We start from the raw sequence: 14,133 nt of genomic DNA on the forward strand, positions 1-14,133 counted from the left end.
CTTGGGACTGGTCTTGACTGATTTAGAATGGGGAAAAGGGAGAAAGGCAGAAAATTAGATGGACATTTTCAGGTTCTGTTTTTCCATTTCTACTGCCATGAATTTCCGGAACATGAATCATAATAAAATATAGGAGCCCCTCCAAATCCAGTAAAAATGATTCTTTGATTATTTTCATTAGCTGACTTCAATCTTACAGTTGTATATTCTAGAATATAAATGCTGAGTTTTTGTTCAGTTGATCTTGAAGTATACATTACCTAGAATCAAAACAGACTTATAGACGATTCAGTCTTCCTTGTATGGTCCATTTAAACTTTTGACAAGTTTGATTTAAGAGAATTGAATTCTCTTAAATCGTTGACTTGTAAGGAATATAAAGATCACATTTTTTCCATCTTAGTTAAAGAAGTACTTATTTAACTCTATATTTTCCCTCTAATGTTTTATTTTCCTCTTAGTTCTATTGGTTACTTATGACGACTGAATATCTAATGGAAATTATGTGGTTCCTCGCATGGGTTTCTATGCTCTTTGTCATCTTATCATTGTATGTATTTGTGTTGATATGAAACATACAATGGCCACAGCTGATCACTGGGACTCCCTTCTTGGACTGATTCAGTTGTTTTTTAGCATCTCTAATCAAAGTTTCCTTTTTAGACCTAGAGAATAAAAACAAACCAGAAGAAAAACAACAAGAACAACAAAAACACATACCTTTAGCTCTGATAGTAAATTGTGTATTATATTGGATAGTTTATTACTCTGAATGTCAATTTCTGAGTAAGACTCACTGCCAGATATTAAAACATTGTAATTACACTCCCTACCTCTGATTTTCAAACTGTCTTTCGTGTACCTTTCAGAATCTTCATTTCCACAGTCTCAGAGTTCTGTAGACTCTCTGTCTGCTTCCTGTTTCTCCTATTTTTTTCTCTTGCAACCTACATGTTACCGATGCATATCATTATGTGATGTTTCTGACCAGAGCCATTCTTTGTTTAATGGCTCAAGAGTCAGCATTCGTGATAATGCCTTCTTGCAGCTTTTGTTAGATCTATTTTGCACACAGAGTGCAGTCCAATTTCTGTAGCCTCCACTGCCAGCTCTCACTCTACTCATAATTCCTTCCTTGCTCTCCAGCTAAAGCTTACTTCTTGCCTGTACCACATTCTGGTACATAAACCAGGTGTTTCAGGTGACTTTAATGCCTGTCTCCTGCTATACATTTAAATCTGTAGGACCTAGATTCTATTCCTTGTCCTTTTCCTAGCACCTAACATAGTCTGACATATAACACCCCTTCATATTTATAGAATTTATTTTGAAGTAGTGTATATGATCATTCTTTATCTCCTTTTAGAATAATGAGTTCTCTAAGTGGACTACTTATAAAATGAAGAAATACAAAATTTAATTTTCAAACTTTAAGACAGTTTTTTTCTTTTCTTTTTTTTTTTTTTTTTTTGACCATGGTGTGTGGCTTGTGGGAGGTATCTTAGTTCCCTGACCAGGGATTGAGCCCGGGCCCATGGCAGTGAAAGCGCCGAGAACTAACCACTGGACCGGCGGGGAATTCCCGAAACACAATTTCTTCTCGTAGAAATTATTATGTATTTATATGAATGTACGTATGTATCCACATACGTTCTTTTTTTAAAATAAATTTATTTTATTTATTTATTTTTGGCTGCGTTGGGTCTTCGCTGTTGCACACGGGCCTTCTCCAGTTGCAACGAGTGGGGGCTACTCTTCCTTGTGGTGCATGGGCCTCTCATCGCAGCGGCACCCCCCATTGCAGAGCACAGGCTCCAGGTGTGCAGGCCTCAGTAGTTGCAGCTCGCAGGCTCTAGAGTGAATGCAGGCTCAGCAGCTGTGGCGCACAGGCCCAGTTGCTCCACAGCATGTGGGATCCTCCCGGACCAGGGCTCGAACCCGTGTCCCCTGCAGTGGCAGGAGGATTCCTAGCCACTATGGCACTGTGGAAGCCCCACATACATTCTTAATCATTCATTTGACTTTAAGAAAAAATTCTTCTCTCATTTGGTTATATTTTATTTTCCTCCCCCAAATCCTACTTATTTTCATTGTAATTACCCCAACTTTTAACTATGAGAAATTTCACAATATGGGAAGGTTGAAATAGTACACTGAACACCTATACCATCCACCTGGATTCACAGTTGATAGCATTTTGCCTTATTTGTTTCCTCTCTATATTTATTTATACCCTTTTTTTCCTGTTTGGCTATTTGTCAAGTCAGTTGACATCACCATGACATTTCACCCCTAAATACTTCAGTGTACACTCTTTAAGAATAGAGACATCTGGGCTTCCCTGGTGGCACAGTGGTTGGGAGTCCACCTGCCGATGCAGGGGACGCGGGTTCGTGCCCCGGTCCGGGAAGATCCCACATGCTGCAGAGTGGCTGGGCCCATTAGCCATGGCTGCTGAGCCTGCGCGTCCAGAGCCTGTGCTCTGCAATGGGAGAGGCCACAACAGTGAGAGGCCCGTGTACTGCAGAAAAAAAAAAAAAAGAATAGAGATATCCTAAATAATCATATTATCACTCCTAAGAAAAGTAACAGAAATTCGGCTATATCTTTCTTGACTACTTTTTAATAAAATCAAAGATCTTTGAAATATTTTTTTCTATAGTTGAGGGAAGGTCAAATGATTATGACTTAAATTTAGATTAATTATTAAATTAATATACAGCAAGAGCTGATACTTTCAAAGAACTCTCTATATTCATATACTTTACATATATTAATGCATAGAAAATCCTTATTGCTCAGGGACGTGTAGGTAATATTCCTGTTTTACAGTTGAGGAAACAGAGGCAAGAGAGGCCACGGAGCCTGGTCACTTCTAGTAAGTGGTGGAGATAGTGTTTTAATGCAAGCAGTTTAGTCTAAAGCAGTGAACTTAATGAGTTGCCATACTGTCAGTTAATTCACATAATCATATGAATTATCACTTACTTACAATGAAGTAGCAACATATTTTTTCTCAATTTTTTCCTTTGCTCTTTCCTTTTTATCTCACATAATTGCACATAGAGTTATCCCTCAGTAACCTCAGGAGATTGGTTCCAGAACCCCCTTTGGAGTCCAAAACCTGAGGATGCTCAAGCCCTTTATGTAAAATGGCATAGTATATGCAAATAAGCTCCATACACCCTCCCACATACTTTAAATCATCTCTAGATTACTTATAATACCTAAAACAGTGTAAGTGCTATGTAAATAGTTGCCAGCATGTGGCAAATTCAAGTTTTGTGGTTTGGAACTTTCTGGAAATTTTTTTGGGGGGGCGTGGATATTTTCCAACAGAGAGGTTGGTGGAATCTGTGGATGTGGAGACCGTGGATATGGAAGGCCAGCTGTATCTATATTGAAATTGATTAAACTTTCCTTAATTGATTTAGGGTATGTATGCTCAGTTTTACAAATTTTAACTTTGGCTTCCCAAAAATAAACCTCTGGTAAAATATTTTCCTAAAGTTGTTACTTGGTAAACCTGCAAGTCCATATACCAACCCAGTATAACTTATTTCTCTATAATGTTTATCCAAGTACTAATAGTTTGTCTTAGGGTCTTTTAAATAAATTAGCCTCTAAAAATGTATAATGTACACATTATACATTTTAAAGCAGTGTAATGGAGTAGGAAGAATGTGGGCATAACCTTCTCGCCCTCCAGCCTTGTCAATTATTAGATGTGACGCTGGATCACATTAACTAACTGTTCTGAGTCTGTTTCCTCATCCGTAAAATGAAGATGATATTATTTAAGCTTACAGGTGGTTGTAACAATTAAATGACACTTTCTGACATCTGATATTCAACAAAAGCCAAATATTATATTGTATATGTTTCTTAGCTTCAGAAAGTTTGAGGAATTTTAAATGACCAATATTGTACCAGTTGGTTACAAGCAGCTTAAGCTTTTTAAAGGTAGTTAACTGTAATATAACCTTTGTTATATAATATGAGACACAACTGACAGTTTAATCATTAACTAAGAAAAGAAATAATGTAAAATTCCTGTGTTTAGGAAAAAGCTGTGTAATATTTAATCCTTTAATCTCTGAATTTTTTATTAGTGAAAATTTATTGTTTTAGAATTTGTTCAAATAAGCTAATATATTTACATTGCAGATATCTATCTATCTATCTATATATATGTCTCAGTATATATATTTTCTGGCAGATGGCAGTCAGGTGTTACTTTCTGGCAGATGGCAGTCAGGTGTTCAGGAAAGGGACATCTTTTTCTGACTTGAGTAAAAGCATTGAAAGTCTAGTGGTAGCCCTGATGAGCAATATGGAAATTTTCCAAGTACATTATTGCTCATGCCACATCTGAGAGAAGGAAAGAGGAAGGGGAGGGGTGTGTATTAAAGGTTTTTAACTCCCCACAGTTTAAAGATCTAATAGAAAGTGTTCATCTTTGGCTGAAGTTATTCAGGACTTAAGAAGTGACGGTATGTTGTAATGGTTAAGCACATAGGCTCTGCAGTTGAATGACCCCTTTTCTTATCTAACTGCTCACCTTATGCAAGCTGCATTAATTTTTTCATATGAAAATAGGGATAATACTTATAGGGTGGCAAGGCTATGCATATTTATAGATACAATCTGTGTGCTTCCTATATGCCAAGTTCTATTTTATCTATGCATACATGTACATGAACTCTTGGCATGGGAAGCCCTTGGGTCTTTTTTATTTAAAAAATGGTATCTGTCAGCTACCATTTGCAGGCTTAGATTCCACCCAGGATATCCTGATTCAGGTGGGCAGGGAAGAAGGGAGCACAGTGTATTTTGGAAAAGTGCCCTAGTTCCCGAAGTTGTTCTGTATCCTTCCCACTCATCCCTTCCTGCCCAATAGTATTAGTACATCTGGCCATACCCTGCCAGCCTATTAAATCTTCATTACCTGACTCATATTCTCTTCTAGCAGTGTCCTTCAAGAGAGCTGCCGATCTCCTGCTGTAGACTACTCCTCACAGTGGTGACTATGGTGGCAAACTGAACTTGGGAATCAGTATCCTACATGTATGGGTGGGCTCCAGTTATCGTGCGTCTTTCTGCTTCCTTTGAACTTCTGAGTTGTGCTGAGTCATCTTTCCATCTAGCCCATTTGTCTTCTCCTCCAGAATTTCATTTCTCACATGTGACAGGCCACATAATTGTAACTTTCTAAAATTTACCTGTGATAGTCTCCTGGCAATAATTAACATTTGGTTTACGGGGACTAATCCAGCTCCTAGCCATTTGGAGTAGCAATCGTCTCTCTTTTGTAAGATAGCTTTATAGAATTCAGAGGAAACACAGTTGAGATCCAGGTGCTAAGTTTTTTTCAACAGCATTTGTTTTATATTAACAATGGCCATAACTGTAAACTTCACAGCTGTGAACTTTTAAAATTAGATTGACTTATAATATCATTTATGTACCTCTTTTCTTCAATAAGTGGAATTAACAACCTTACATAAACTGGATTTTACGTTAAAGGATTAAAAAAATTTTTTTTGCGGTACGCGGGCCTCTCACTGTTGTGGCCTCTCCCGTTGCGGAGCACAGGCTCCGGACGGCAGGCTCAGCAGCCATGGCTCATGGGCCCAGCCGCTCCGCAGCATGTGGGATCTTCCTGGACCGGGGCACGAACCCGTGTCCCCTGCATCAGCAGGCGGACTCTCAACCACTGCGCCACCAGGGAAGCCCACATTAAAGGATTTTATGTTAAAATTGTATCTTTATGACTAAAATTTGTGAAAATTACTTGAGCTGAGAAAACTGCTAAAACACGCCTCTATTTTTGCCAAGGGTTGGCCTTATTTTTTGTTCTATCTGCCAGCTTAAAGAACCCTCATGAGTTAATTATATTCATGACTTGTTTTATGTAATATGAACCATGAACTCTTAAAATTCTTCTAATAATTCTGTCTCATATACATTTAAGATTGTTTTTTATTTTAGTTAATTGAGCGTTTTCTCTCTATATATAGAAAAACAGGTTGAAAACAATTATAATCATGTGAAGTTTGGTAATTTGGTTGGGTATATTGATGACATTACCCCTCAAATATTAAAATGATAGTGAGTCCAATATGTTTATTTAAAAGTCCCTAATTTTCTTTCAGGCAGCTTATACATAACTTCCTTGGGAAACATTTTGATATCCTCCTCCCCCAACAAAATTGCTTCCCCATTTGTGTTAATATAGCACTTTGTATAGACTTATTTTTTTTTCCCACCAGATGGTATCATAGTTAATGGACTGAGAGCTTTGTGTTGGGCATTTCTGAATGTAGAGTGTTTCATGCAGGGTCTGGCACAATGTTTATGTTGTTTTGAAAATATGGGAAGGAGCATTTGAAATGAATAACTCATGTTTTGTCAAAGTGAGTTGTCAAATGTTAAGTTTTAAACAACGTAGAATATGCTAATTTCCTCACTTTTATTTCATAATCTCAATAGGACTATACAAGCTCCAGCCCAAGTTCCTGTGGTCGTATCTCCTGGGAATCAGCATTTGCACACAGTAACACTTCAGACAGTGCCAATCACAACAGTTATAGCCAGCACAGATCCATCATCAGGTGCTGGATCTCAGAAATTTATCTTACAAGCCATTCCATCGTCACAGCCCATGACAGTACTGAAAGAAAATGTTGTGCTCCAGTCGCAGAAGCCGGGCTCTCCTCCTTCCATTGTCCTGAGTCCTGCCCACGTACAGCAGGTTCTTACTAGCAATGTTCAGTCCATTTGCAATGGAACCGTCAGCGTGGCTTCATCTCCGTCCTTCAGTGCTACCACACCTGTGGTGACCTTTTCTCCTCGCAATTCACAACTGGTTACTCACCCACCTGGCACTGTAATCACTTCAGTTATCAAAGCTCAAGAAACAAAAACTCATATACAGGAAGTAGAGAAAAAGGAGGTTGAAGATAATTTGAAAGAAGGCACTGGGGAAACTGAGCAGCAGTCACAGCCTTATGTGATGGTGGTATCCAATGGATTTACCTCTCAGGTAGCTATAAAAAACGAACTGCTGGAACCCAACTCTTTCTAAGTAATATACCAAAGGAATTACAGATGGTGGTTTTTTAATTGAACATTTTCAGTTGTATGCATACTATTGATTGATTCTAAGGTAAATTCTCCAAATGTTCCTAATTTTATAGTTACTTGTTAAAAATAATAACTTAGAGTTAATTTTGACTTTGTTAGATGAGGGGAGGAAAACCCAAGTGTTTCTTTTTGTTCTTCAAATGTTTCAGAATTCAATTGTGAAGGAACAGGCGTTTTATACTATGAAGACATTCTTCTGAGGTTTTTTTCAGTGGCTATATCATAAGCATTTTTAAAGTTTCTTTTTAAATTTTACATCGTATTAGCTTTTCTGATTCTTCTGTAAATACAGTACTTAAATATGACATCAGGAAATTTATATAGGAGCTATTTTCATTCCACTTGTATAGGTTAAGTCTTGACTCTTTCAAATGCAAGACACCTATTTTATGCCTTGTTAAAATTATGATTTCACTTAGATCGACTTTAGTTTGTTGCACTGTATATTGAACTACGATTATGTAAAATATAACATTAAAAATCGAAATGTGCCCATGATATGGCTGAACCTGTTTCAGAAGCAGGACAATATAAAAGCATCAGCCTAAGAGTGGCTCTCCTACTAACTAGCTGTGTAACCTTGGGCAAGCCACTTGATCTTTCTGGGCATCATAAGAGGAGGGATGTATTGGATTAGATTAGATGATCTCCAATTTCCTACCTAGTTCTAAATTTTATGATTCTAAGCCCTATGTTTTAAGCTTATCTCCTACTGTAAATATAGCTAAAATATTGCAGAAAAACTAATGACCCTACAAAATTCATTTTTCTGTTACCTGTTAAGATTTGCTCTGAACCTGAATTCCTCCTAAATACTTTGTTCATTAACTCTTTAGGCCACTGTGCACTGTGGTCCACTAGTAAAAAACATGTTGCTGAGTGCTAAATGATATACTGCTATTCTGAAAGAGTCAGGGTTCTTTAAGGCCCCAGAAAGCAACCAAGGCTTGGGCTAAGCTGGCTGAGTAGTCAGTTGCTATAAAAGCATAATTGCTTTATATTTTGGATATTTTTTTAATTGAGAGTGGGGGGAGGGGGAATTGCATACAAAGATATACATTATATATCCCAGTTTCTGAAATGAAATAGTTTTTAGATTACTTTTTCAACTGTAAATAATGTACATTTAATTTCACAAGAAAAATTGTTTTCTGCAAGTTTTCTAGTATAGCAAAAAGAAATTTTTGTAGATGAAAGAATCATTATGTTTAGAGGTCTAATGTTATATGTTTTCATGTTACAGAGTGAATTTGTATTTAAACAAAAATTTAAATTTTGGAATCCTCTAAACGTTTTTGTATCTTTAATTGGTTTATTATTAAATAAATCATGTAAAAATTCTGTGTTTTTGTTTTCAAGAAAATGTTCCTTAAGAACAAGTATACAGACAATGTTGCTAGTATTACAGTGTTATTAAATGTTTATATAACAGCCTCCATTAGTCAGATTAGAATTGCAGGATGTCATCCTCTCATTTTTCCTTTCTACCATGCCAAATGGCAGTTTCCGGACACGACACAATGGATTACAAAGCTCCAAAAGTTAGAAAATAAAATGTTCCCAGCAATAATATTAAACACACTCTAAAAAACTAGTTTCCTTATTAGAAATTAGATCAGTTAATTGTTAAACTTGGAAAACACAGAAACAGAAAAATGTAACAAAACTAAAATCTCAATCCAATATGCCTATACCCAGTAGTAACTTCCACTTATTCATTTCCTCATATCAGTTAATATTCTTCCCAAGTATGAATTTTTTTTTTTTTTTTTTGCGATCCGCGGGCCTCTCACTGTTGTGGCCTCTTCTGTTGCGGAGCACAGGCTCCAGACGCGCAGGCTCAGCGGCCATGGCTCATGGGCCCAGTCGCTCCGCGGCATGTGGGATCTTCCCGGACCGGGGCACGAATCCGTGTCCCCTGCATCGTCAGGCGGACCCTCAATCACTGCACCACCAGGGAAGCCCCCCAAATATGATTTTTAAAGGAGCATTCTTATCTCTGAAGATGGAGGGAAACAGAGAAGAATCTGAAGTAACAGACCTTGTGAGTTTTCTTCAGTTTACTACCCTTAGCTCATACCCTTCTGTTCCATTGTTTTTCTATGACTTTCCATCCTTCATCAAACCTAGTATAAAAATGTTCAGGCTTAACCATTTCTTGGAGTCTTCATTTCCTTATGGAGGCTCCCATGTCACGGAAAACTTAAATAAATTTATATGCTTTTCTTCTTTAATGTCTTTGTCAGTTTGAGTTTTAGGCCCAGCCAGGGACCCTAAGAGGATCAAGGAAAAGTTTTCCTCCATTAGAACTCTAGCCATGCATCCCCTAATATAATCTCCCAATACTGAACTCCTGAACAGGGACATAACTCTTACTCAGTATGTGGCCTTTCTACATCAAATCATTGATTCAACATGTATTAAGGAAGTACCTGCAGTGTTACTGTCACTGTCCTTAATTTATAAACTTGCTGCTTTCCTCACTTTCCATTCATTCTTTTTGTTAAAAATTTCATTGAAGTATAGTTGATTTAGTGTTAATTTCTTCTATACCGCAAAGTGACTCAGTTATAAATTTATATATTCCTTCTTTTTTTGGCCACTCGGCATGTGGGATCATGGTTCCCTGACCAGGAGCCGGACCCGCGCCCCCTGCAGTGGAAGTGTGGAGTCTTAACCACTGGACCACCAAGGAAATCCCTATATCTTTTTCATATTCTTTTCTACTGTGGTGTGTCACAGAGTATTGAAAATAGTTCCCTGTGCATTACAGTATGACCTTGTTGTTTAAACATGCCATATGTAATAGTTTGCCTCTGCTAATCCCAAACTCCCATTCCTTCCCTCCCCTACCCCCCCCCCACCACTCCTTGGCAACCACAAGTCTGTTCTCTGTATCTATGAGTCTGTTTTTATTTTGTAGATGTTGATTTATACCATATTTTAGATGCCACATATAAGTGATATCATATGGTATTTCTTTCTGATTTACTTCGCTTAGTATGATAATCTATAGGTCCATCCATGTTGCTGCAAATGACATTATCTCATTCTTTTTGATGGCTGAGTAATATTCCATTGTATATATGTACCACATCTTCTTTATCCATTCGTCTGTCAGTGGACATTAATCCATTCATTCTTTAACCCACTGTAGTAGTACATTTGCCCTATTACCCTGAAATTACTGTTGCAAAAGTCACTAAAAAGGAATCAATTTCCATATTGCCAAATTCCTCCCCTTCTCTTTCTTGGCCTCTCCAATATTTGATAACCTTTTATAACTCACTGTTCCTTTAACTCTCTATTGCCTTTACTTTTGTGCCCAACTCTTTCCTGTCCTCTTCCTGCCTTTATAATAATTTCTTAGTGTTCCTCTTGGGTTGCTCCAGAGACTTTTTCAAAGGTTGGAGCTCCCCCAGGTTTTATCTAAAGATCACTGTTCTCCTTCTCTGTTTTCTGCACCTTGTCCCCCTTCAGTGTGTTCTTCCCCAGTGCAACAGGGGTGCATTTAATTGTACCAAGCCGTTCAGTGGTTTCTTACTATCCTCAGCTGGATTTGAGGCCCTGCATGGTTTCACCTCTCCTTGATCCCACCAGCCTTATCTTCAAATTTTACTCTCCAAATCATACTGTCAGATAGGATTTGGATGCTTTCAATTACAAGGAACCAAAAAACCCTATTCAAAATTATTAATAGTACAAAATTAGAAGTCTAAAGTTCGGAGGTTTCCAGGTTTGTTAATTCAGGAGCACAGTAGTGATACTGAGCAACCAGATTTCTTCCATCTTTCTGCTTTTCTCAGTATTTTGGTTTAGTTTCCGGGATGGCTTCAGCTGTGGTGGCAAGATAGCTGCAGTAGTTCTTCTATGTTTCTGTTTATCAGTAAGGAGACCTTTCCCAGAGCACCCTGAGCAGCCATCTCTTCAGAGCTCATTGGCTAGGCTGGTCATATATACCCCTTCCTAAACCAAGTGCTGGCCAAGGAACCAGGATTACCATAGATGACTTAGTCATGTGTTAGGGAGATGGACAGTCAAACAAAATTGGACTCCATAGCAAGGAATAAGGGAGGAATGATATAGTCTACTGTCATCTATACACAGCCTTCTTCCCATACATATACTTCCAAAAATGCTCACACCTACAGGAAGCATGATTTCTCTCCTAAAGAGAGATCAGCCGAAGCGTCATCCAGCTACTTGATCCAGTTTCATGACTAGGGTCTTCAAGGTGATTTGCAGTCCTCTGTTTCAGATCAGCTGTGGCCCCTGCTTTCTTGTCCTCCACTGCCACACCAGCATGAGCACTGGGAATAAATCTCTTTCCAAGACTTCTCAGCTTTAGAATACATTTCTTGATGGTGTGAGTTTGATGTCCTGTCTCAGGGTCACCATTTTCCCAGTCTGGAGTAGTTGTCTTCAGTGCCTTGCATCCTTTCTTTTCCATCTGGCGGGTGATACATACTAGAGTCTGTTTTGTAGCATGCCACTTCCAAATACCAAACTGTCTTATCAGTTTGGGTTCTTGGTCATTAGCAACAGAGATGGATTCTGGTTTTCAGCACAAAAGAAATTTTATTAGAAGAATATCATGCAGTTTACAGAATAGACAAAAAGACTAGAGAATCGGGGTCAGTCTGAGTCACACAGTTAAACAAATTGCAAAACCATATTGCACAACTGGTCCACTTGTAGCCACTGTTGCCAAGCACCTAAACACCGAGCTTTGTACCACTGTCTCTACTGCTTCAGAAATTTGAGAGAATAGAATTTGCATCTAGAGAGAATAACCAAGGTCCTTCCTTGACTCCTTGCATTAACTAGCTACCAATTTACGTGACTGGCTGCCCAAAAGAATGACCGATATCCTCTATCAGGGCAAATCTAGATTTTTATGGGGTACACAGTTCGGCAGTTGGATGGGTATGGGGAACTTACTTAGGAAAAACAGAAAAGTAGAATACCAACTTAGAGGGTTTGAAGGGGCTTATGCAAATGAACAGCCCTAAACGCTGTACTTGCCAACTCTTTGAGCTCCCTTTACTTTCCAGACCTCTGCACTTGCTGTCACTCTGCTTGGCACAGTTGCTCTCATTCTATTTCGCTAAATTCTATCTGTTCTTCAGGCCTCAGCTTAGACATTACTTCCTCTGAGAGCTTTCTCTGAGTTCTTAAAACTTTCCCTCTACTGTCATAGAGCCTTTTAGTTTCTCATTTGGGCACAGATGACACTATAATAATTGACTGCTGGTATGTGTGATTTCCAACACTACATTATAAAGAGCCAAGACTGTAGTCATTTTAGTACCCTCAGTCCCTACTGTAATATCTCCACATAGTAGGTACAGTACTCCATAGTTACTAAATATGTGACTAAGCTACATACATGTTCTCCTTACCTGTTTTTATGTTCATGTTCTCATGTTGGTAACCACCATCTGTGTGCCAATGACTATCAATTCTTACCTACAGCTCCGAGCTTGTTTTACAAATAGCTTTATAGAGCTATAATTGACATACAATAAATGGCACATATTTAAATAGAGTATAAACTCATGAAATCATCGCCATAATCAAGTAGTGAACATACTCATGTTTGGTGAACATTAGCCTAAAAGTTTCCTTGTGCCCCTTTGTAACCACTCCCTTACTGCTGATCTGCTGTCTACATAGATTATATTAGTTTGCATTTTCTAGTATTTTAAATAAATGGAGTCATATAACATGCACTATTTTTTGTGGGGGGGGTCTGGCTGCTTGCACATAGTGTTAACTTTTTTGAGATTCATCCATGTTGTAGTCTGTATCAGCATATTTTTCCTGTTACTGCTGAAAAAATTCCCTTGTTTTCTTATAGTATTCTATTACATGGATATACTACAGTTTATCCATTCACCTGTTAATGGACATTTGGGTTGTTTCTAGTCTTCAGCTGTTATCATTAAAGCTGTTAGGAATATTCCTGTACAAATCTCTACATTGGACATCTATTTTCATATCTGTTGAACAAATACCCAAGAGTGGTCTGGCTAGGTCATACGATGGTTGTACCATCTTACATTCCCACCAGCAGTGTATGAGGCTTTCAGTTGCTCTACATCCTCTTCAACATGGTCTTTTATATTCAATATTTTTGCCATTTTAATGGGTGTATAGTAGTATCGCATTGTGGTTTTAATTTACATTTCCCTAATAACATGATTTTGAGCAATTTTCATGAGCTTACTTGACATCCATGTATCTTCTTTGATGAAGTGATTGTTTTTTTGCCCATTTAAAAATTCCCTTGTTTTCTTATTACTGAGTTTTGAGAACTATATATTCTGAATGCTAGCTCTTCATCAGATATATGATTCACAAATACCTTCAAAGTGCAGAAACTTCTAAATTTTCATAAAGTTTATCAACTTCTTTTATGGATGATGCTTTTGGTGTCATATCTAAGAAAGCTTTGTCTAACCCAAGGACACAACGATCTTTTTTCTATAAGTTTTACAGTTTTACCATTTAGGTCCATGATCCATTTTGAGTTAGTTTTTGTAGATGGTGCAAGGTATATATTGAAGTTCACTTTTTTGCTTTTGTATATCCAATTTGTTGAAAAGACTATCCTTTTCAATTGAAAAGTCTGAAAAGACTATCTTTTTCAACTGTCCTTTCTGCCCTGAAATTACCTTTGGACCTTTGCTTAAAATCAGTTGTTCATACACATATGAATCTATGGACTCTCTTTTCTGTGCTATTGATTTGTCTATCTTTGTACCAATACACAAGATTGATGTGTTGAAATCAGGTAGTGTTAGTTCTCCAACTTTGTTATTTTTCAAAGTTGATTTGGCTATTCTGAGTCTTTTGCATTTCTATTTAAATTTCAGAATCAGTTTGTCAACTTATAAAATGGAAAAAGCCTTTGGGATTTTGATTGGCATTGGGTTGAATCAATAGATCAGTTTGGGAAGAACTGACATCTTAAGTCTGAATCAT

General features: G+C 37.7%; 1 protein-coding gene across 5 annotated transcripts in view; it reads left to right on the forward strand.

Moving 5' to 3' along the window:
• The window catches only part of ELF1 (E74 like ETS transcription factor 1), a 106,394-nt gene extending 97,936 nt beyond the window's left edge, over positions 1 to 8,458 (forward strand). For 4 of the 5 annotated variants that reach the window (XM_081215132.1, XM_081215136.1, XM_081215134.1 and 1 more), the window contains exon 9: positions 6,493 to 8,458. In XM_081215132.1, coding sequence (XP_081071258.1) covers positions 6,493 to 7,087 — 595 coding nt within the window. In that variant the 3' untranslated portion in view covers positions 7,088 to 8,458. The remainder of the gene's footprint in view (positions 1 to 6,492) is intronic. The other variant, XM_081215133.1, reaches the window with a different exon arrangement.
• Positions 8,459 to 14,133: the final 5,675 nt, after the last annotated feature.

Source organism: Mesoplodon bidens (assembly GCF_964165515.1).
Source record: "Mesoplodon bidens genome assembly, chromosome: 17".
Taxonomy (NCBI): domain Eukaryota; kingdom Metazoa; phylum Chordata; class Mammalia; order Artiodactyla; family Ziphiidae; genus Mesoplodon; species Mesoplodon bidens.